The following is a 24,869-nucleotide window of genomic DNA, read 5'->3' as shown; positions in this document are numbered from 1 at the left end:
GCACTGGGTCACATACCCAGCCCTTTACAGTTTTTATTGTGATACAGGGTCTCACTAAGTTGCTGAGGGCCTCGCTAAATTACTATGGCTGGCTTTGAACTTGCAATTCTCTTGTCTCACCTCCTGAGCAGCTGGGATTACAGGCATACACCACTGCACCCAGACTCTTGAAAGCTTTATTTGAAATTAAATATAGCTAACCCATCTGTTGAATGGAAAACTGAGGCAGGAAGATCAAAATTTAAGATTAGCCTGAACAAGTTAGCGAAAAACTGTCTCAAAAAATAAAAATGGGCTGTGGATACAGCTCAGTAGTAGTGCACCATTGGGTTCAATCCCCAGCAGACAAAAAGAAAAAATGCAATACAGTGCCCGCTGATGTTCAAGATCAAGCTCATGTGTATAATACAAACCACTTTCAGTACTATCAAGCAGTTGGAAGAATTATCATAAGCACTTCCCAAAATCCACTTAAGTTATAACTTTGAGTGGGGAAAAAACCTTTCTTAACAGGACCTGAAACAAAAAAAGAATAAAAGGTAAATATTGATCAATTTGTTCACATTAACATTAAAAATGCTTGGGAAGAAAAAATATTGGAGAAAAGACAGCCTATTCAACAAATGGTGCTGGGAAAACTGGAACTCCATATGTAACAAAATGAAATTAAACCTCTCTCTCTTACCCTCCACAAAAATCAACTCAAAGTACATCAAAGACTTAGGCACTAAAACAGAGACCCTGAGCCTAATAGAAGAAAAAGCAGGCCCAAATCTTCATCGTGTTGGCTTAGGACCTGACTTCCTCAACAAGGCTCCTAAAGCACAAGAAGTAAATTAAGAATCAATAAATGGGATGGATTCAAACTAAAAAGCTGCTTCTCAGTAAAGGAAACAATATGAAGAGAGAGACTACAGAAAGGGAAAAAATCTTTACTACACGACTCTCAGAGAAAGCACTAATTTCCAAGATACATAAAGAACACAAAAATCTTAACACCAAAAAAACAAATAACCCAATCAACAAATGGGCTAAGGAACTGGACAGACACTTCACGGAAGAAATGCAATCAATCAACAAACATGAAAAATGTTCATCTCTTGCAATTAGAGAAATGCAAATCAAAACTGCTTTAAGATTTCAACTCACTCCAGTCAAAATGGCAACTATCAAAAATACAAGCAATAATAAGTGTTGGCGAGGATGTGGGGGAAAAGGTACACTCCTACATTGTTGGTGGGACTGGAGATTGGTGCAACCACTTTGGAAAGCAATATGGAGATTCCTAAGAAAACTTGGAATGAAACCACCATTTGACCCTGCTATTCCATTTCTCAGCTTATACCCAAAGGACTTAAAAATCAACATACTACAATGACACAGCCACATCAATGTTTATAGCAGCTCAATTCACAATAGCAAAACTATGGAACCAACCTATATGTCCTTCAACAGATGAATGGATAAAGAAAATGTGGTACATGTACATAATGGAATATTACTCAGTCTTGAAGAAATTATGGCATTTGCAGGTAAACAGATGGAACTGGAGAAAAAGTGAAATAAGCCAATCCCAAAAAATCAAAGGCCGAATGTTTCTCTGATAAGGGGATGTTGATCCATATTGGGGGGTGGGTAGGGAAGAATGAAAGAACTTTGGATTGTACAAAGCAGAGTGAGGGCAAGAGTGGGGCAGGTGGGGATAGGAAGGATGGTAGATTGAGACAGACATTATTACCCTACATACATGTATGAAAAAAATTGTTTAAACATTTATCACTGTCAAAAAAAGATAATGAAAAAAATAAATAAATAAAAGTAAAAATTAGGGCTGTGGCTGTGGCTCAGTGACAGAGCACATGCCTAGCACACGTGAGGCACTGGGTTTCATCCTTAACACCGCATACAAAAATAAGCAAATAAGGCTGTCCAGGTCACCAGTGCCTCGCACTTTCGCTTTCTGGACACCCAGCCAACAGTTAGCCTGCCGCTTGGAGACGGAGCTGCAGCTTGCATGTGGCGCCCCTGGCCAGCTGGGACCCTCAGATGAGAAGAGCTCACCCAGGTCGGCACCAGCAGCTCAGCCACCAGCTGCAGCCCCGCCAGCTGCAGTGGGCTCACCTGCTGCGGCACCCTGGCAGCCAGGTCTGATGGCCCAAATGGTGACCACTGCGGCAGGTGTGGCTGTGGGCTCTGCTGTGGGGCACGCACTGGGCCATGCCATCACTGGGGGTTTCAGCAGAGGAAGAGCTGTGGGGCCCTCAAAGCCCGACATCACCTACCAGGAGCCACAAGGAACCCAGCCAGTGCAGCAGCAGCTTGGTGGCCCTTGCTTTTATGAAATAAAACAATTTTTGGAGTGTGCCCAGAACCAGGGTGATGTTAAGCTCTGTGAGGGTTTGATGAGGTGCTGAAGCAGTGCAGAATTGCTAACGGATTAGTCTAACCGAGAGGCTCAAACTGAAGAAATGGAAAATCAGCTCTGATGACCAAGTTATTACTTTAGCACAAAAATGTAATCGATAGTGAAAGTATGAAATGTAAAACTGCAGTGTAAAGCCTCACCTAATAGCTTCAATGTTTCCTAATGGCAGCAAAAGAGAGTTCTAAGTGTATGGAAGTTCAGTGAGTTGGTTCAGAATTTGGGGCTGGTCAAATGTTTGTGTGCCCTCCTTAGGACAGCTGTTCTGATGTTCTTTGAGTTTATTAGAATAAAGTGATTTTTCTCCTGGAAAAAAAAATAAAATAAAAAAATAAGCAAATAAAATAAAGGCATGCTATCTACAACTACAAAAAAAGTAAAAAATAAATTAAATAAAAAATTTCAAAATTAAAAATAAATAAAAGCAGTTAAAAAAAAAAAAAATGCCTGGGCAGGCCAGATGCCATAGTGTAAGCTTAATTCAGGTTAAGGCAGGATGATAACAAATTCAAGGCCAGCCTCAGCAAATTAGCGAGGCATTAAACAACTTTGTGAGAACCCATCTCAAAATAAAAAGGGCAAAAAATGGGGCTGGGGTTGTGGCTCACTGGTAGAGCGCTTGCCTCACACATGTGAGGAACTGGGTTTGATTTTCAGCACCACATAAACATAAATAAATAAAGATATTGTGTCCATCGACACTAAAAAAGATTTTTAAAAAGGGCTGGGGACATAGTTCAGTGGTAAAGTATCCACAGGTTCAATTCCTGATACCAAAAAAGTAAACAAACAAAAAAATGTCTAGGCAGCAAAATAAAAAACACAACTCCATAAATCAAGGTAAAAGACAAAGTGAGGATATCAATCCATAACACATATGAGAAAAGGCTAGCTACTTTTATCCACGGAGCACTTTTAGAAATTAGCGTGAGGGCTGGGCATGGTGGTGCACACCTGTAATCCCAGCAGCTTGGGAGGCGAAGAGGGGACAATGGCAAGTTTGAGGCCAGCCTCAGCAATTTAGCAAGGTCCTAGACAACTTAGCGAGACCCTGTCTCAAAATAAAAAATAAAAAGGGCTCAGGGTGTGGCTCAGTGACAATCCTCACTACTTAAAAAAAAAAGAAACAAACAAACAAACAAAGAAATTAGCGTGAAAAATACCTGGATAAAGGAAGTGAAGGTGGAAAGGGAGACAAGTTTAATGAAAAAAACATACAAGTTTACTGAAAGAAAAAAAAAAAAAAAAATAGTAAGCATAGGAAGTTACTTTACATCTGTGCCACAGCCAAATGTGGTTACTTGAACTTTACATAATTAAAATTTAAAATACAATTCTTTAGTCACACTGGCCACATTTTAGGTGCTCAAGGGCCACATGTGACTACACAGTGATCACCACATATGACCACACAGATATAGAACATTTTCATCAAGTTCTATTGAACAAAACAACTGAAAAAAATGCTTTGTTACTATATGAAAATGCCAAGAGTAAGACTGAGATATTCCCTGGACTACAGGAAAAACTGGTGAAGAAAAAGGAACTTTCAAATTTTTGGAAGACATATAATTCCAGTAACTCCAGTGACTTGGGAGGCTGAAACAGAAGACACTCAAGTTCAAGGCCAGCCTCAACAACTTAGCAAGACCTTATCTCAAAATAAATTTTTAAAAGGACTGGGGATATAGCTCAGTGGTAAAACGCCCCAAGATTCAATCTCCAGTACCACAAAAAAAAAAAAAAAAAAAAAAAGAGGGGGTACAAAGTGGCACAGATCTAAAGATCTGTAAAGACATACTGCAAGTTCAAGTTTACATCACAGGCACTTCACTGGGGATCAAACCCAGGGCCTCCGAGACAAGCACTCTACCATGACCTACGTTCCCACCCTTTTCAATTCTTATTTTGAGATAGGGTATTGCTAAATTGTCCAGGCTGGCCTTAAAATTTGTGATCCTCCTCCTTCAACCTCTCAAGTAGCTGGGATTACAGGAACGTGACACACTGCCACCTCTTTATCCTAACTATTCCATTCACACAAATACACATATACAATATGCACGTATACATACATATACACCCAGAAGTATGGACTAAAGTATTTGATGCAAGAGGAAAAAAACGATAAATGATCTATTTTTCATATAATCAGGTATCGATTTTTTGTTTTTTTTTTTTTAGTTGTCAATGGACCTTTATTTATTTATTTATATATGGTTCTGAGAATCGAACCCAGTGCCTCACACATGCCAGGCAAGCAGTCTACCACTGAGCCATAACCCCGGCCCAGGATCAATTTTTTAAATGACACATCCAAAAACAATGGAATACTAAGAAACCACAAAAAAGAAAAAGCATAGGGAATGTAGCTCAGTGGTAAACTGCCCCTGGATTCAATTCTCACTACTGAAAGAAAAAAAAAAAAAGAAAAGGACCAGGCTTGATGGCACACTCCGGCAAACCTAGCAACTCAGGAGGCTAAAGCACAATTATAAATTCAAGGTCAGCCTGGGCAACCCAGGAAAACCCTGTACCAAAACAAAAATAAAAGTCTGAGGATAAAGCTCAGTGGTAGAACATCTGCCTAACATGTGAAAGGTCCCAGGTTCAATCCCCAGAACAAAAATAAATAAATACATACATACATACAAACAGGAAGTTTGTTGAATATGCTTTTTCAAACTGCACTCTCCCTCCTGGAGATTCTGATACAACTACAAACACAGACTGGGCAAACACCTATAATCCCAGCAACTCTAGAGGCTCAGACAGGAGGATCACAAATTCAAGGACAGCCTCCAAAATGTAGGGAGACCTGGACTCAAAAAAAAAAAAAAAAAAAAAAAGGGCAGGGGTGTCTGGAGAAGTACCTAAGAGTAAAGCGCACCTGGGTTCAATCCCCAGTACTTCCCCTCCCCCAATTTTTTTTTCTACAGATTTAAAATGAATTAACATAATTAGCAGTCTGCTTAGTAATAATTAAAATTTACCTTCTTTCTGACACAAGGTCTTGCTATATACCCAAGATGGCCTTGAACTTGTGATCTTCCTGTCTCAGCCACTGGAGTCAAGGGACTACAGGCATGCACTGCCAGCTCATATTTCTTTTATTAACAGAAAGAGACTGTGAGGTAACCATTAAGTAGAAAGTACAAATATCAAAAAAATTATTTTTTTCGAGTTTTATCTTTTACAGGATAACTACCAACACAGTCACCAGAAGACATACTGGAAGTGAAAACAATAAATAAAAAGTACTTCTGCACTTTTTTCACATTTCTGACCAAAACAAATACAAACTGAAGACTCATCAACTCCCTACTGCACAAAGTTTACAAAACGAATGCATAAGGTTCACAAAAGAATGCAACAGATTGAATAAACAATATGACCCAGATTTGGGGAAATAAATGACTAGACAGCCATACACCAAAATGTTAAGATACAGCTGATAGGTAAAATATGTGATTTTTTACTTTTCTTCTTTGTGCTTTTCTGTAATTTTCTACATTTCATCACAGTGAACTTTTTTTTTGAGGGGGGGGATACCGGAAAATTGAACCCAACGGTACTTAATCACTGGGTCACATCCCCAGTCCTTTTTATTTTGAGACAGGGTCTCACTAGGTTGCTGAGGCTGGCCTGGACCTTGCTATCCTCCTGCCTCAGCCTCCCAAGCTGCTGGGATTACAGGCATGCACCACCAGGACCGGCTATTTACTACTTCTGTATTCAGAAAAAAAAACATTATTTAATAAATAAACCATCTGACAATTAATGGTTCATTCAGGACTCTCCATGTTGCTACTGTTTAATGCTCTGCTACTTTTCTGTTGCACTCTCAAGGAAGTAATAAACTTCGCTTTCTCCTATTTTACTTCTATATGCATACATACTTTTAATTTTTTTTCTTCTTAAAACACAATAAAAGTTCTCACTAAATATTCCTTTTTTAAAAACCTATCTCTACATTTCCTTATGACAAAATTGGGGGCGGGGGGCAGTTTTGCCCAGTAATCAACTTGCGGGCCACCATCACTTTGGTTACCGAAAAGTGAAGGACGGGTAAACTACACGTCCCACCATGCATTGCTGCCTTGTTCAGAGTAGGTCTCTACGGAAACAGAAAAAAAAAATTTCTACAAGTCCCACCTGTTACTTCGTTTCTAAACACCTCCAGCACTTTCAGCTCCAACAGAAAACAAAAACAAAAGCCTCGTGACCTCACGTCGGCTCCGAGAGCCAGATAAGGAGGGGGTCAGGCGGCATGTCTGCTGCAGGGGGTAAATTCTACAAGATCCAGCGCTCCCCTCTTCTTTCCGGGGCTGGATGCACGCACAAGCCTTCTCCTGTCTGCATCCAATGGGGGCTCTCCAGGCGCACAAGGGAGAAGAACCGGTTACTGTGCAAGCACAACAGACTTCCCCGTGCTGGGGCGGAGGCTACCACAGAGTGGGGGCGACAGCGACGTGACCCCAGACAGCCTCCAAACACCAAGAGGACTCGTCACAGATGCTGGGAGAAGCCGCAGCCCCACGGCGAGCCCCTTCCGCCAGCGCCTCCATTTCCACAGGGACCGCAACCCCGACCCTAACCGCCGCCCGCTCGGCGCGGTTTTGTGCCCTCAGCAGGGTCGCGGGGCCAGTGACCTCCCTTCCCCTGCGACTGGCGGGCGGCAAGGGAACGAAATCCTCCCGGCCTTCCCCTTCGCTCCCTCCCCCTTACCGTCTTGGCGGCCTCCGCCCAGGTCCTGCCCTTCTTCCTACGGCCCTTTTCCCTCATGTCGGGTCTTGAACTGACTGGGAGGCTCCCGTGTCCCGGCTCCGGCCGCCCTCCCTGCCTTCTCTGCCCTGCGCTGCTTTTCCCGCGGTGCCGGGAAAGGTGGGAGAAAGGGGAAGTCAGGCCGGAGGAGCAACCTAGCAGAGGAAGCGGCGGGGGAGGTGCGCGGGGGGGTTTATGGGGCGGCCGATCCTCCTGCTGCCGTTGCCACTGCTACCGCCGCTGCCATATTGGGTTCTTACTGTACAGGCAGCCGCTATGGTCATGTGACCGGTCCCGCGCGGCCGTCACTACTGTACGCAGCCGGCCGCGGGAACGAGCGCGCGCGCGCCCCCCCCGACCAGCCGCAGAGCTAGGAAGCCGGCCTTCCGCGGCGCCTCGCCACGCCCTCTCCCTTCCGGTCTTCGCCTCTCCTTAGGCGCATGCGCAATAAGGGCGGGAACGGAGTAAAGTCTCCCGCCCAGCTCTCACATCCACCGTGAAAATCCAGCGGGCGGAAGCGGAACTTGGTCCTTGCGTGCAGGCATATTAAGCGCTTCCCAGTAGTGTGATGATTGCTGCGGTAGCTCTGGGTATTTGAAAGCGCAGGCCTCTTCTCTTCAAGGGGTGATCCTGCCAACTATCACGTTTTATAAGCTTCGTATTTGTTTCCTCGTTTGTTTATATTAATTTTTGCAAAGGTTGTCTTTTTGAAGATTTGCTACAGTTCTCGTGTATTTGTTAATTTCATTGGATAGATAAGACCGTGACATTGATAGACCAAACCCTAAATTAGAGAGTCGGATGTAGAGAAATCAAAATCAAGTTGTTGCCAGCTCAGAGCCCTTTCTATCTTTCCAGGATGTCTCTCAAACTTGGATGACTTTATATAAGGCCAAATGAGTAACTTCAATCACATTTTTAGAAGTGAATGGTCTTGGAAAGACAGAAACGGAAGAACTCTTTTGGTCTCACAGAATTCAGTCCCTGGCACAGTGCCTATATGTATCAGGCGTTAGGTAAATATTTGCTGAATGATTCAGCTATGTCTGCGGTCAGAAACCATCATTTATAATGTCCCTAACAGTCTCCTGAAAGACCCAGAATATGGCATCTTCCATTATCTGTGTCTTTTTATACTTTTCAAAGTAAAAAAATGGGATACTGGGGGCAGAATGTAGCCCAGTGATAGAGTACTTGCCTAACATGAATGAGTTTCAGAAGTTTATGGACCCCCTGTAATTATGATCAATATTTTGTGATACGTGGATTTTTTGGAAACAGCATTTGTTACTTTTCCTCATTTTTCGAAAGGGATCTGTTACACCACACAAAGTGTTCAGCAATTGGTATGAACTTAGTAATTCATAGCACCATCCATAACACTCATGGTGTGTTCCACCTCAGTAAAAAGTCTATAGTCAGTTCGTGAAGCTCTTGACCCGGCTTGCCATCCAGTCCTGTTGCAGGGACGTGGGAGCTCTACCCACTTGTTCTCAGACTCTACTAGGCCACGTTCTCTACCGTCCTTACATTGTTTTTCTACATCTACATCCCCAGGTGTTTTGTTACGGTGGTGGTTTGGTTTTGGTTTTTATATCATTTCAGTTTTTATTAGATGGTCTCACTAAATTGACAAAGACTGGCCTCAAACTTGTGATCCTCCTGCCTCAGCACTTTTGAGCCAAGTCCGGCTGCATCCCCAGATTTTAGTTTCAAGGTTAGTGATTATGATTGTGATATTGCAGGTCCTACTTTTTAATCTACAGATCTAATTAATACTATAAAATTATGATCCCCGGGGAGTATATTTGCCTATTAATTCGATTTATTAATATATATTTATATCTCTCTCATATCCACCTTAGTTCTGGATTTCCTTAAATGCCTTGTTTCTGTTCTCACCTTCCTCAAGCCCACCCTTCAAAAACTACCAGCTCTATTTTCTTAAAACTCCACCCCCACCCTCACCCCCCACCCCCACTCCCACTCCCACTCCCACTAAGACATCCCTTCCCATAATTCTTTCTTTTTTTTTCCTTTTCACAGCACTGGGAGTTGAGCCCAGGGTCTCATACATGCTAGAGGAGCACTCTACCATTAAGCGACATCTCCAGCCTCCATGATGTTGTTTGTGTGTGGTGGGGGGTACAGTGCTGGGGATTGAACCCAGGGCTTTGTGCATGTGGGGCAAGCACTTCTCTAACTGAGCTATATCCCCAGCCCTGCATAGTTCTTAAGTCAAAACTTCTTAGCTTCACAGATGAAGTTTCTATTCTCAATTTAGTCATGCTTTGACATCCCTGCTTACTTTCATCAGCATTTGCCACTCTCTTGAAGGACCTCTACTTCCACTTTTGCCTCTTTATTTAACTGGTAATATTGCTTTGTACATCATATAAAAATAAATGACACTAGTTGCAAACTTCCTTCAACCACTAAATTTATCCATGAAATTGCCAAAACTAATCTCTGCCTCTCCTTATTGTAATATACTACATAACATATACAGGACTCCATTCTTTCTCATCTCTAGAATGTTGCCCCATAAACTCCATTGTTTTATTGCTCTGATTCCCTTCTACCTCCTTCTAAAGCATATTCAAGACCACTTGAGTTTTAATATAGAAATCATTTTAGCCAAACATGGTGGCACACACCCATAATCCCAGGATCTCCAGAGGCTGAGGCAAGAGGATTGCAAATTCAGAGCCAGCCTTAGCAACTTAGTGAGGCCCTAAGCAATATAGAGTGAAAAGCTGTCTCAAAATGAAAATTAAAAAGGGCTGGGGATGTAGATCAGTGGTAAAGTGCCCCTGGGTTCAATTCCCAGTATTGAGAAAAAGAGGAGGAGGAGGGGGACAGTGGAGAAAGAGGAGGAGGAGGGGGGGGGGGGGAGGAAGAGGAAGAAGAAGAAGAAAAGGGAGGAGAAGAAGAGAAGAAGGGTCTGTTCCTATAATCCCAGCTATTCTGAAGACTAAGGAAAGGAAGGAAGGAAGGGAAGGGCAAGAGAGAGAGAGATCTGATTCTTCCATGGTAAAATCACTGACCTATTTTGACAAGCAGAAGAGAGATTTGACTCTTCCATGATTAAAATGAATGACCTGCTTTGACAAACTTTAGTTTAGTGTACTGCATACAAAAAACAGAATTTTTAGGCTACAAATATCCTTTAGGCTTGCTTTATCTTGGAACCTATGTGAGATTTTCATTTTCAAAATAAAAGTAATCTTTTTTCATGTTTACAAAATGTCTCATTGTAAAAATTTCATTGCTCTTTGTTCTGTGGAAGGAAATACTGAGAGCTGACTTCTTATGCAAGCAACTTATTGGAGAACTCTCAGAAGAAACCTATAAGGCTATGAAGGAAGCATGATGGAGAAGGGAAGAAGCTAAGAAAAGTCTAGCCTCAGCCTGATGCATCTGCTGAGCAGGAATGGCCAACATTAGTTAAGTTAATCTCCATTATAGAACCAAACTGTCACTCAGATGGGATATCTTCTGGTCTAAACTTGGAGAAACTGAGGACGGGAAATACAAGAAATTCTATTTGACCTTTGCACCAAAGCTGTTTTATCTTTATCTTTTATCATTATGAATGTGATATTTTTTATCTCCATCTGCTTTCTTCCTTTATGTATCTTTTAATTTCTTTTTTGCCAAGATTGGCAAGCTGACACCCTCACAATCCAACATATAGCCAAAAAAAAAAAAAAAAAAAAACCAATAAATTTAAAAATCTACATATCTTTCATTACTTTGCCTGTATACAATAATTTTAAACAATCTATAGTTAACATTTCCTAGCATAGAATTTCAGTGCTGTTATTTTAAAGAACTGAAATGATTATCCTTGTATACACATTGTTACTCATTCATGGAAAGAGAGCTAAAAAATACTAAAGTAAAAAAAAGGCAAGTTATAGAATCATATGCATAATATTTTGGTGGGTTGTTTTTTTTTTTTTCAGTACTAGAAATTAAACCCAGGAGTGCTCCACCACTGAGCTACATCCCCAACCCTTTTAAATTTTATTTTGAGATAAGGTCTCATTCAGTTGCCCAGGCTGGCCTCCAACTTAAAATCCTTCTTCCGCAGCCTCCTGAATAGATGGAATTACAAGCATGAGCCACTGTACCTGGCTCCAATGACTTTTTGATGTGGGAAATATAAAGGCCTGACCCATTTGCCCCACTATAGGACAAAAATAGTGAGCCATCCCAACTTCAGAGCTCTCAGGGGGATGACTGAGACCTTTCTTGATACTGTACTGGAGTTTAAAAAAATTCCCCTTCTCATATTTCTTTTCCTTCCTCAGGTTTTGCACCTGAGCATATTGTATCCCCAGTAAACTCCATGCACCCTAATGTCATTTCACAGTCTGCTTCCTAAAGATCCAGAGTGTCATTCTGGTCCTATCGGGGGATCATATGTTGGGCCAGGTACTAAATGGAATCCTGAATCATGTCTGACTCATAGTGCTTCCACTATTAGGTCCACATGGTGACCATTTCACTCGTCGCCAGATAACTAGAATAGGCACTTGGAAGTTGACACAATCTTCACATTGGTTCGTTGGCCTGTGAGATAAGATGTAACAAAGAAAGGAAAGCCAGGTAGAAGTTCTAAATCCATTTCTGCTGCACTTCCCCCACAGCAGTCAAGACAGTAAGTCAAAATAGTATTCCAATTCTGGGGAAATAGAAGATACTATTACCATCCCTAACAATCTAAGTTATTTAAGAGTGTTAGTTATCCTATTTCCATTTCATTCACTAATCTCACCTCTGGATGGATGGATGGATGCTGAAAGATGATGGTAGACTACCACAAACTAAATCAAATAGTATTCCTAATTGCCACATTTGGTGAGGAAATACATGTTTTTGTTTTGGGGTTTTTTGTTTTGTTTTGTTTTTGGTACTGGGATGCTTAACCACTGAGCCACATCCTCAGCCCTTTTTTATATGTTTATATTTTATTTAGAGACAGGGTCTCATTGAATTGTTTAGGGTCTTGCTAAGTGGCTGAGGTTGGCTTTGAACTTGGGATCCTCCTGCCTCAGCCTCCCAAACCACTGAGATTACAAGCGTGCACCACAGCGCCTAAGGGAAATATATGCTTTAAGAAAATATAGCTCTTAGCATGATATTGAGTCCTGATAGAAATGGAGTACCTGACCATGTAGCCAAAAGAAACTATCACAAACCTGTTTCTCTCATTCAGCTACACCAAATCATAATGTCACATGAGTCCCATGGCAACCCATTGTACAATGTAAGTGGTACATCTGGGATTAAGAACAAGTAGGACAGATAGGACAAGTCAGCTGCATAAACAGGAGGTTCACATCCCCATATCATACACCACTATTGCACTGATACCACTCCTTCAGCTCAAGTTATGGCTATCTGGGAGGTTTTCTTATGACCAACTGACACAGGAGATGAAGTGAAGCTTGGTTCATGGATGGATCAACTTGGTCTATAGGAACAAGATGGCTTCATTAAAGTCCTACTCAGGGGTGGCTTTGAGAGACAGCAGTGAGGGAAAATCATCCCAGTGGGCAGAACTTCAGGCATTGTACTGGATTATCTACTATGTGTAGAAATAAAAATGTCCCAAGATCAGAATATAAATAGACTCATGATAGTAGACAATAGCTTAGCCAAGTGATCAGATACTGAACTGAAGAAAGACCATAAGATCAGAGATAATGAGGCTGGGCTTGAAGTCTGTGATGGACCTATGTGCACAAGATGTCTCATGTTAATGCTCACCACAAAGCATCTACCATGAAAGAAGCACTCAGCAAACAGGAAGACAAAATGGCTTAGACCACTGACATCAGTCAGCCTCTCCCATTGACCACAAAGACTTGCATAATTTATCCATGAGTAGAGGAGACATAGTGTCAGAAATGGAGGCTATGAACAGACCAAAACCATGGGCTTTTATTCAGCAAGACTGATTTACCTATTGCTGCTACTGAATGTCCAACCTGCCAGCAACAAAGATAAAAATTGAACCCCTCATTTGGTATCATCCCTTCAGGAGACCCATCAGCCACTTGGTAGTAAATTGATTATTTTAGACCCCTATGGCATTTTACTTTTAGCATAGTAGACATATATTTCATATATTTCCACCCATAGAACCTTAGCCAACACCACTTTCAAGGGTTTACTAACATAGGATCCCATTTAGCAGTGCATCATAACAAAGAGCCAGTTTTACAACAAAGGAGATATGGTAGCAGACACATGCTTACAGAATCTTCTGGTGCCAGGTGCTATTTCTTTAAAAAAAAAAAAAATAATTCAGACTGGGCTTGTGGCTTAGTGGTATAGCACTTGCCTAGCATATATGTGAGGCACTGGGTTTCATTCTCAGCACTACATATAAATGAATAAAATAAAGTTCTGTCAACATTTAATATATATTTCTTCACACAGCAATCAGAGCTACTACTTGATTAAACTTCTGGTAGTTTACTGTCATCCTACACTCCCTATAACTACTGGCCTAATTAGCAAAGTGATAGTGTATTGAAGACATGCATAGTGGCACCTGCTTGTATTCCCCACTAGTCAGGAGGATCACAAATTCAAGGCCAGCCTGGACACCTTAGTGAAATCCTTTTTTAATTTTCTTGCAGTAGGAATTATACCCAGGGACACTTTACAGCTGCATCCCCAGCCCTTTTTACTTTTTATTTTGATACAGGTTCTTGTTCAATTGCTGAGATTCTCATGAAATAGTTGAGGCTGACCTTGAATTTGCAATCCTTCTGCTTCAGTATCCAGAGTTGCTAGGATTACAGGCATGTGCCACCACACCCAGCATGAGACTCTGTCTTAAAATAACAAATAAAAGGAGTTAGGTTGTGGCTCAATGGTAGAGCACTTGCCCAGCAAAATGTGAGGCATTGAGTTTGATCCTTAGAACCACATAAAAACATAACTAAATAAAATAAAGTTGTTGTGTCCATCTACAACTAAAAATTAAGAAAAAAAAATTAAAAATAACAAATAAAAGGAGTTAGGGTTAGCAGGGTACAGCTCAGTGGTAGAATGCCCCTGGGTTCAATTCCCAGTACCAAAGGGGTGGAAAAAGTGCTTTGAAGGCACACTTCGACATTCATTCAGAGACATACCCTGTGAGGATGAGACACCATCATCAACAACACACTTCTAGCCAGGCGCAGTAGCTCATGACTGTAATCCCAGTGGCTCAGGAGGCTGAGGCAGGAGGATCGCAAGTTCAAAGCCAGCCTCAGCAACTTAAGAGCTAAGCAGCTCAGTGAGACCCTGTCTCTAAATAAAATACAAAATAGGGTTGGGGATGTGGCTCAGTGGTCAAGTGCTCCTGAGTTCAATCCCCGGCACCCACCCCTGGAAGAAAAACACTCTTCTAGCTAGGTGGGGTGGTGCATACTTGTAATCCAGCAACAAGGGAGACTGAGGCAAGAGGATCACAAGTTCCAAGCTGGTTCAAGTGAGACCCTGTCTCAAAAATATTTTTAGCTAAGCTGAGCACTGACAAACGCCTGTAATCGCAGTGACTCCAGAGGCTGAGGAAGGAGGATTGCAAGTTCAAGGCCAGTATCAGCAACTTAGAGAGGCCCTAAAGCAATTTAGCAAGATTCTGTCACAAAATAAAAAATTGAGCGGTGTTCGACGGGACTTCGGCGGAGAGCGACCTCGGGGTTAAGGGGTGGGGCTGACGTCAGGAGCCAAGATGGCGGCGGTGGTCGCGGTCTCCTTGAGGCGCCGGTTCCCGGCCACAGCCCTCGGCGGAGCGTGCCTGCAGGCCTGCCGAGGGGCCCAGACAGCTGCAGCCGCAGCTCCTCGAATCAAGAAATTTGCCATCTACCGATGGGACCCAGACAAGACCGGAGATAAACCTCGCATGCAGACTTATGAAGTTGATCTGAATAAGTGTGGTCCCATGGTATTGGATGCTTTAATCAAGATTAAGAATGAAATCGATTCCACCTTGACCTTCCGAAGGTCATGCAGAGAAGGTATCTGTGGCTCTTGTGCGATGAACATCAACGGAGGCAACACTCTGGCTTGCACCCGGAGGATCGACACCAATCTCAACAAAGTCTCAAAGATCTACCCTCTCCCGCACATGTATGTGATCAAGGACCTCGTTCCCGATTTGAGCAACTTCTATGCACAGTACAAATCCATCGAACCCTATTTGAAGAAGAAGGATGAGTCCCAGGAAGGCAAGCAGCAGTATCTGCAGTCCATAGAAGATCGTGAGAAACTGGACGGGCTGTATGAGTGCATCCTCTGTGCCTGCTGCAGCACCAGCTGCCCCAGCTACTGGTGGAACGGAGACAAGTACCTGGGGCCCGCAGTCCGCATGCAGGCCTATCGCTGGATGATCGACTCCAGAGATGACTTCACGGAGGAGCGCCTGGCCAAGCTGCAGGACCCCTTCTCGCTGTACCGCTGCCACACCATCATGAACTGCACAAGGACCTGCCCCAAGGGTCTGAATCCTGGCAAAGCTATTGCCGAAATCAAGAAGATGATGGCCACGAATAAGGAGAAGAGGGCCGCGGCCTAGCCCTCCTGCTGAGCTTGGCTTCTGAGCAGCTCAGAGCCGAACTGGGCTTGCATCTAATTTGAATTCCTTCAAAGGTCTTGATTTTCCATGAATACAGCATGTTTAATAAAAGTTCTAAGAAAAAAAAAAAAATTGAAAAGATCTGGGGATGTAGCTCAATGGCAAAGCTTTCCTGGGTTCAATCCCCAGTACAAATATTTATATATATATATATTTTTTTTATTTATTTATTTTTTTTTAAAGGGAACTGAGGATGTAGTATGTAGTTCAGTGGTAGAGCACCCCTGAGTTTAATTCCCAGTAACAAAAGAAAAAGAAATTCTACATTCTAAACCAATGATTAATAATTGATCAATGTATGATCAATATATGGTGCTTTGCCCCTGATAGGTAGAATACATAGGTCTGAAATGAAGGGGTAAAGGTAGAAACCTCTCTGCCATGTGCATCCCACCCCCTCAACTTTGGGCTATATGGATTTAGAAATCCCAACTTCCAAAGGGTACAGCTTCCACTACAGTCACAGAAGTCCTATTGAATTTTAAGCTACGGTTGTTGGCTGAGCACTACAGATTTTTTTATATCATGGGAAGTTACCATCCTGGCAGGAGTAACTGACCCTAATCATCAGGAGGAAGTTGGGATTCTGCTACCCAAGGAACTGTTTTTCCCACAAGTGATCTGCTTAAGTGTCCCTTGTAGAGTTGGGGATATAGTGGTGGAGCGTTTGCCTACCATGTTAGAGGCCCTGCGTTCAATCCCCAGTGCCATTAAAAAAAAAAAAAAAAAGTTTCCCTTCCTGCTTCCTTGCCCCGTTTTGTTACTAAATAGATCAGTACATCACCATAACCTAAAAAGGGGATTATTACCAGGAGTCCTCAGGCATCACCAGGTAAGCCACCTAGGCCAGGAGAGAGTGAGAAGAACCTGTTTGGATAAGAGAGGGAGAGGTTGGATGTGGTGCAATGGTGCACATCTATAATTCCAGCAGCTCGGGAGGCTGAGGCAGGAGGATTGTGAGTTCAAAGTCAGCCTCAGCAACTTAGTGAGGCATTCAGCAACTCAGCAAGATCTTGTCTCTAAATAAAATGGTTTTTTAAAACATTTTTTAGATGTTGATAGACCTTTATTTTTTACTCATTTATTTATATGTGGTGTCGAGAATCAAACCCACTGCCTCACACATGCTAGGCAAGCGCTCTACCACTGTGCCACAATCCCAGCCCAATAAAATGTTTTTAAAAAGGACTGGGATGTGGCTCAGTGGTTAAGCACCCCTGGTGCAGAACTTAAAAAAAAAAAAAAAAAAAAAAAAAAAGAAAAGAAAAGATAGACAACCAAGTAGAGTTGTCACCTCAAGATCAACTGCACATTGTAGGCTGTATATCATCCCACTTTCTTCAGGAAAAGAGGCCAAGAAGAACCTGGAAGAGCTACACCCCAAACTTATTTAAGTAAGTGGTTCCGAGTGGACTGTAGATAACAGATTTATTTCCTGTGTCCTGCTTTGGGGCTGCAGGATTTATTTCCCCAGCTGTTGGTAATTTTTCTCTGAGATTTTTGCTCAAGATCACTTCTCAATGCAGCTTGCATCCAGTGATCCACCAGTTTTCAAGAATAAAGACCTGGCCCAACTCAGGAAAACTGGGAGGTGTTATCCCAACTTTAGAGTGCCACACAGACTGGGCTGAAACACCTGCCCAGACCACACCAGAGCCCAGCTTCTCCCAATGCCTGATCCTTCTTGCTTCCCTTTCTCCACACTAGCTAATAAATTCCCCACATGTTATCCTACTCTGCATTGATGCTGCAACATACAAATAAAATTTCTGGAAGGATACACAAGAAATTATTAAAATTACTTATCTCAGAGTTATAAAACTAGGAGTTGAGAATTATGAAAAGAAAAAAAATTTATAATAAAACAAACTTAATTATGATTATTGCTGAGAGTCAATTAATAGATTTTTTAAAAAAGAAAGCAGGATGGGCACAGTGGCACATACCTGTAATCCCAGCAACTCCAGAGGCTGAGATAGGAGGCTCTCTGAAGTTCGAGGTCAGACTCAGCAATTTAATGAGTCCCTAAGCAACTTAGTAAGACACTGTCTCAAAAAATAAAAAGAGTTGGAGAGGGGCTAGGGTTGTAGCTCAGTGGTAGGGTGCTTGCTTAGCACATGAGGCACTGGGTTTGATTCTCAGCACCACATTAAAAATAAATAAATTAAAAAAAAAAGGTATTGTGTCCATCTACAACTAAAAAAAATTTTGAAGAGCTGGGGAATGTAGCTCAGTGGTGAAATGCCCCTGGGTTCAATCCCTAGCAACTCCCCCACAACAAATAAAACAGGGAATCATTTTGCTCCTCTTTTCTTTACTTGGGTTTGTTCTGCTGCCACATGGGAGACAATCTAAAATTGAATTATTTTCATCCCATGGGAAGATGTGCTCTATCAACCTCCCACTAAAACAGCATACAGTAGCCCCAAATGGAAAAATGAAAAAACATGAAAAGTTAATTCATAACTCAAGATATTTAATTAAGTAATAAACACGTAAAAACAATATCTACTTCATAAGTATGAGTGCACGTCAAATTAAAATGTCACTTAGTGAGAGAGTTAAATTAAAAACCTGATTTAGGGCTGGGGAGATAGCTCAGTCGGTAGAGGGCTTGCCTTACAAGCACAAGGCCCTGGGTTCGAGCCCTAGTACCGCAAAAAAAAAAAACAAACAAAAAAAAAACCTGATTTAAAATATTTCTATAAAAATTAACAAAACCAGGCTCAGTGGTGCATGCCTGTAATCCCAGTGACTAGGGAGGAGGCTGAGGCCAGAGGATCTCAACTTCGAGGCCAGCCTCAGCAATTTAGCAACGCCCTGTCTCGAAAAAATAAAAAGAGCTGGGAACAGAGCTCATTGGTAGAGCACCCCTGGGTTCAATCCTCAGTAATGGAAAAAGAAAAAGAAAAAAAAAAAAGTACAATTCAAAGGTATGAAGGAATTCTGAGAAGGGTGGGAGCTAGACTCAAGACAAGAGGGATCCTTGACGTGCTTAACGGAAAAGAATTTCAGCATGTGGCAGTAGAGGCACAGAGGCTCATTCAGGGGAGCAAGGAATACATGCTTTCAAGGGATAATGTGGGCCACTTCCAGAGGGAAACATACCTTGGTCTGTGGTGTTAATATTTGCACAGGGACAGTAGCCATGGACTGAACTAGAAGCCGGGTCAGGGCAGAGTTCCACAGTCTCGGGCAGTTTCTCTAGCACTCCGACCTTACCCTCATGTTACTTCTGTAGCCAAGGGCCTGGGCCAAAGCTCTGGGCCAAGGGCATGGGCTGGGTTGCTCACGGATTGCTTGTTTTGTATTTCAAGAGTTCATGATTGGTTTCTCTTTTGAGACTCAACATATCTTTCTTTTTAATGTATCCCCAAATTCCTAACTCAGTAACATTTGTTAACTTTTTTTTAAAACTTTTATTTATTTGTTTATTTATTTTCAGTGCTGGATATCAAAGCCAGCGTCACTCTATCACTGAACTACATTCCCAGCACTTTCCATTTTTTTGAGACAGGGTCTCACTAAGTTGCCAAGGTTGTCCTGCAACTTGCCATCCTACCTTCAACCTCAGAAGAGTTGTGAAAACAGGTATGTGCCACTATGCCTGGCTAACATTTGTTAATTTGGGTTTTTTATTTGTTTGTTTGTACTGCGGATTGAACCTGGAGGCACTTTACCACCGGCCTACATCCCCAGCCCTTTTGATTTTTATTTTGAGACAGGGCCTCTCTAATTTGCCCAGGCTAGCCTCGAACTTGGGATCCTCCTGCCTCAGCCTCCTGAGAATTACAGGCATGTGCCACTGAACTAAAGCAGGATATTTTAACAGCAACAACCCAGAAGTAAAGTTAGAAGAACATAATCTCAGAACAAAATACAATGTTCCCTCCTCTTATTCTCTTTCTCTCTCTCTCTCTCTAATCAAAGTGCAAAAACAGTGTCCCCCATACACACTGGGGATTGAAAGCAGGGTTTCATACTAGGCAAGTGTTCTACTCCTGAGCTACATTCCCAGTCTTTTAATTTTATTTTGAGACAGGATTTCACTAAGTATCCCAGGCTGGATTTGAATCTGTGACCTTCCTGCCTCAGTTCCCTAGTAGCTGGGGTTACAGATGTGCCCCACCTCATGCAGCAACAATTTCCTCTTTGAAGAAACTTCCTGTCACCTCTACAGATGGTAGAACCAATATCAGTTTCAAGCGGAAATAGTTTGATTGTTTAAAAATTACAAAATAGAGCCAGGTACAGAGGAGTACTCCTATAATCCCAGCTACTTGGAAGTCTGAGCCAGGAGGATTTAAAATTCAAGGCCAACCTGGGCACAGTGGCAAATGCCTGTAATCCTAATGGTTTAGCTCAACAACTCAGGGAGGCCCTAAGCAACTTAGTGAGACCCTGTCTTGAAATAAAAATATGAAAAAGGGCTGGGGATGTTGCTCAGTGGTTAAGCACCCCTGGATTCAATCCCTGGTTCCTAAATAAAAAATATATATTAATCCCCAGTATTACAAAAATAAAAAATAAGAAAAAACAGAGTAGTATGAATATTCCAGAGCACAAAGCTGCTGAGGCCCTCAAAAACTGAACAGACTTCAGTCTTGGCCAGCTCACTACCTCAAACACGTCTGCCTCAAGTTAGATCCTGAGCAGGAGGCAGACTCTATCGATGGGTCCCTTTCAAAGTCCATGACTTTGATCCCATGTGGGTCAATAACAGTGGCTGCACAGAGCAAGGGGTTGCAGAATCTAGCTGTCTAGGCTGAAATCCCCCAACCTGAGTACATTCTACCTATGGGAACTTGGGCATGATACTTCTTTAAAACTCAGTTTCTTCTAGTAGGGTTATCTCAGGGTCTGAATGAGGTAGGACACATAAAGTACTTAGAACAGTGCCAGGCACACCAATAAATGTTAGCTATTCAGGCAGGCGCGGTTGCACATACCTATAATCCCAGCAGCGTGGGAGGCTGAAGCAGGAGGACTGCAAGTTCAAAGCCAGCCTCAGCAACTTAGCAAGACTCTGTCTCAAAATAAAATATAAAAAGGGTTGGTGTGTGGCTCAGGGGTTAAGTGCCTCTCGGATCAATCCCCAGTGCCCAGAAAAAAAAAAAAAAAAAATTAATTAAAAAGATGTAACTTTCAGGGGCTGGGGTTTTGGCTTAATGGTACAGCACTTGCCTGGCATATGAGAGGCAGTGGGTTCCACTCTCAGCACCACAAATTAATTAATTAATTAATTAATTAATTTAATTAAATTAAATAAAGGTCCATCAATAACTAAAAAAAATTTTTTAAAGATATAACTTTCATCTTTAAAAAGTTAACTTACTTGGGGGAAAGGACCGTAAGATACTTAAGAAAAGAAAAAGAAAGGAATTGACTACTGAATGTCTGGTCCAGACCCAACAATTTATATCAGGACATGAATATTGAAAAACTTAAGAAGCAGTTCTTTTGGGACATGCACTGTAACCAATTAGTACTATGACCTTGAAATACTCATTCCAATTCAATTAAACAGATTTAGTATCTTCCAACTATGAACAGAAAGGAATGCAAGATTGCAAACAATGGGGGCAGGGACCGTGTCTGCCATGTTCGTTATTGCAGTTGCAATGCCCAGAGCAGCACACTGTAACACACTGCTGACGTCGTGGTTGTTTTTTGTTTTGCAGTACTGAAGATAGAACTCAGTGCTAGTCAAGTGCTCTACCACTGAGTAACATCCCCAGCTCACAAATGTGTTTTTACTGAACGCTATTGGCAGCCATGAGCTAACACCTCCTGGGTGTTAAGGGAAAGCCAGAGCCCGACAAACTGGAAGGGACTGCAGGTGGTGCAAGGCTCAGAGCCTGGAGGAAACAGGAAGGAAGGCAGAGGAATTGGAGACCAGCCAGGAGGGACTGGGAACAGCCGAGCTGTACTGCTCCTTGGTTACCAAAGGCTTTGTCCAGCCAGATGTCCTCAGCATCTCCTGGGTTTTCTGCCTGAAGAATTTGACTATTCATTCTGAAGTTGTCTCAAATGCTCTCCACATTCACAAATACGCCTCAGAGGCCAAATACATTTTTAAATGCTCAATCTTGCAAGAGATTTTTACACAACGTGGGGCATAGTTTGGCTCTAAATAGATTTAGGCTTATCCCAACCTTGTCATTTGCTGGCTGAGTCAACTTAAGTAATTTATTTAGATTCTCTAATCATCAGTGCTCTCATCTCCCTAAAATGTACAAGAATTTCTCAACAAATATTCATTTTTTAGCTGGTCTTGGTGGTCATAAGCACTTGTAGTCCCAGAAGGACTTGTGCTCAGAAGGCTGAGGCTGGAGGAGAGTCCAGGAGTTTGAGGCTACCTTGGGTAAAAACATGGCAAGACCTTGTCTCAAAAAAAAAAAAAAAAAAAAGAAATCATTTTTGAGTGCCTATTGTACCAGGCTCAGATTTGGGTGTTGAGAATACAGAAGTATACCAGGTAGCTAAAGCACTGCAGTCATGGAGACTTATTCAAGTGGAGATGGGGAAGAAATTAATCAAGACGTTATCAGGCCAGGTGTAGTGCTGCACACCCGTAATCCCAGTGGCTGCGGAGACTAAAGCAGGAGGATTGCAAGTTCGAGGCCAATTTAGTGAGGCCCTAGGCACTGAGTGAGACCCTGCCTCAACATAAAAAGTAAAAGGAACTAGGGATGTGGCTCAGTGGTTAAGTGCCCCTGGGTTCAATCCCTAATATCCCTTTCTCATCCCCCAAATAAAAAATAATAAAAAAGTGACTTGGCTAAAATAAATAAATTAATTAAAAGTGTCTTGGCAATATATAAAAAAAATAAAAAATTAAAAGGGCCGAAGATGTGGTCAGTGGTAAAGTACCTCTGGGTTAAATCCCCATTACCCTCCCCTGCCAAAAAAAAGACAAGATTAGACTTTAACCCGTACTTGGAAGACAATAAAACAAGTTGATATGCTGGAGGTTTTTGGCTGAGAGGGAGCATCTTTAGATCACAAAGAAAGCCTCTGAGAATTCATCTTTGGACTGAGAAGACAAGGAAGACCAGAAGAACTGACCCTTGAAGATTAGGGTATAGCGCCTCCTGATGAGACAGAAGGGGACTTTCAAAGGCCTGAAGGCAGAGCAGCGAGTTTGGTATGTCAGTGGAACAGGAAAAGCTCTAGAATGGAGTATGGATCTGGGAAGAGGTGAGAGAGGTGGGCAAGACTGAGGAAGCCCAGGAGGATGTGGGAGATTTTCACAGAGCAGAGACTGTGAAAGGGTTGTTTTGGAGAAAGGAGAGAGAGCATACTGGAGAAGTGTAGTAGGGTTGCTTGGCAGCATCGAGAGCTGTTTGGAGATGTGTGGTCATGCATTTAAAGTAGAACTGGTTGGCATAGTGGATGTCATTCTGAGGATAAGATAAAGTGAATGGAAGTTCCTGATTTATAGTAGATGCTCAGAAATGTTAACTAGCAGTCGGGCAGAGTGGTACACACCTGAAATCCCAGCAACTCGGGAGGCTGAGGTGGAAGGATTGCAAGTTTGAGGCCAGCCTCAGTAACTTACTGAGGCCCTAAGCAACTGAATAAGACTGCCTCAAAATATAAAATAAAAATGGCTGAAGATGTCACTCAGTGGTTAAGTGCCCCTGGGTTCAATCCCCAGTACAAAAAAAAAAAAAAAAACAAAAAAAACCCAGAAATAAAATAAAATACACAAATAAATAAAAAGGAATGGGGATATAGCTTAGTGGGAATATAGCTTAGTGGTAGAGTGCCCCTGGGTCCAATCCTCAATAACAATAACAACAACAATAACAAATGTTAACTAGCTATCCTACGAGGCAGAACATATGAGAATAAGGAAAACAAAATCAACTAATTCACTTTTTTTTTTTTATTGTAAACAAATGGGATACAACTAATTCACTTTTGTTAACACTGGCAACCCAGTATGTTTTTGGCAATACAGTATGCTTTTATGTTGGTTTTTTGTTTTTGTTTATTTGTTTTGTGGTACTGGAGATAGAACCCAGGGGCTCTGTACTACTGAGTGATATCCCAGCCCTTTTTGCTTTTTATTTGAGACAGTGTCTAGCTAAATTATTGAGGGTCTCACTAAATTGCTGAGACCAATCTTGAACTTTTGATCCTCCTGCCTTAGCCTCCTGAGTTGCTGGGATTATACTTGTGCACCACCACGCCCAGCTTGCTCTTTGGTCTTAATAAACTAGAAGTAATTGTACTTGTTTAGTTCCTTGTAGAACCACTTCCTTGTATTAAAAATACAGGAACTCAGCTCATCTTAGTATATATACAAAATTTGCTTCCCTTTATCTTTTTGAGTGCTCACACACATATTTTCTGATAACCTTCCAAGAAGTTCTGAAATACTAATTCAGAACATTTGGTACCTGGGAACAATTCTGCAGCCTAGGATATCATACCCATTGAAACTTTAAATACAATATCCCTAAAAATACAGTAACAGAGAAAATCACACCTGAGATTTCCTATAATTTCATCTTTTTAGACAAATCCCTCCCTCAAGTTCAGAAGTCTTGATATCAAAGAGTATTTGCTATGGAGCAGAAAAAAATGAACTAGATTTGAACAGAAGAAGATCTGGACACAGGCTTGAGACAGGACATGTTACTTGGGACCCCCTCAGGGACAGGTAGATGCTGAGAGGTGAGAATAACAACTTGTTATTGTTGGCAAGAAGCTAGTGAGGAGTCCAGCAAGGGTTGAGTAAGTAAATCAAGGGAGCAGAGAACAATGGCAGGACCCCTGGAGCAAACAGTATGTGGGATTGATTCAGGGACCCGAGTCTGACGGCAGGTCACAGGCTGCAAGAACTCAGAACAAGGCCAAATTCCAGTCTCAGAGGCTTTGACAGCCCCACCTGGTTTTTGTTTTTAGTTTTGTTTGGTCTTGTATTACTGGAGATGAGTAATACCCAGGGTACTCTACCACTGGGCTGCAACCCCAGCCCTTTTCTATTTTTTATTTGGAGACAGGGTCTAAGTTGCCCAGGTTGGCCTTGAA

The 24,869-nt window shown here is 42.1% G+C and overlaps 2 protein-coding genes and 1 long non-coding RNA gene across 5 annotated transcripts in view; 2 read left to right on the top strand and 1 right to left on the bottom strand.

Moving 5' to 3' along the window:
- ASXL2 (ASXL transcriptional regulator 2) overlaps positions 1-7,476 on the bottom strand; it is a 136,067-nt gene extending 128,591 nt beyond the window's left edge. Inside the window, exon 1 of one of the 3 annotated variants that reach the window (XM_079111071.1) lies at positions 7,151-7,476. In XM_079111071.1, coding sequence (XP_078967197.1) covers positions 7,151-7,207 — 57 coding nt within the window. In that variant the 5' untranslated portion in view covers positions 7,208-7,476. The remainder of the gene's footprint in view (positions 1-7,150) is intronic. The other 2 variants (XM_079111068.1, XM_079111070.1) reach the window with 2 other exon arrangements.
- LOC306644283 overlaps positions 1-24,869 on the top strand; it is a 151,968-nt gene that overhangs the window by 86,447 nt on the left and 40,652 nt on the right. The gene's annotated exons all lie outside the window — the stretch shown is intronic.
- Positions 14,877-15,906, top strand: LOC306643633 (succinate dehydrogenase [ubiquinone] iron-sulfur subunit, mitochondrial-like). The gene has a single exon (XM_079109846.1). The coding sequence runs from the start codon at positions 14,925-14,927 to the stop codon at positions 15,765-15,767; it is 843 nt and encodes a 280-aa protein (XP_078965972.1). The 5' UTR covers positions 14,877-14,924; the 3' UTR covers positions 15,768-15,906.

This window comes from Sciurus vulgaris (assembly GCF_902686455.1).
Source record: "Sciurus vulgaris genome assembly, chromosome: 14".
In the NCBI taxonomy this organism is placed as follows: domain Eukaryota; kingdom Metazoa; phylum Chordata; class Mammalia; order Rodentia; family Sciuridae; genus Sciurus; species Sciurus vulgaris.
Note: the sequence above shows the minus strand (reverse complement) of the source record. Positions and strands in the feature narration are given on the sequence as shown.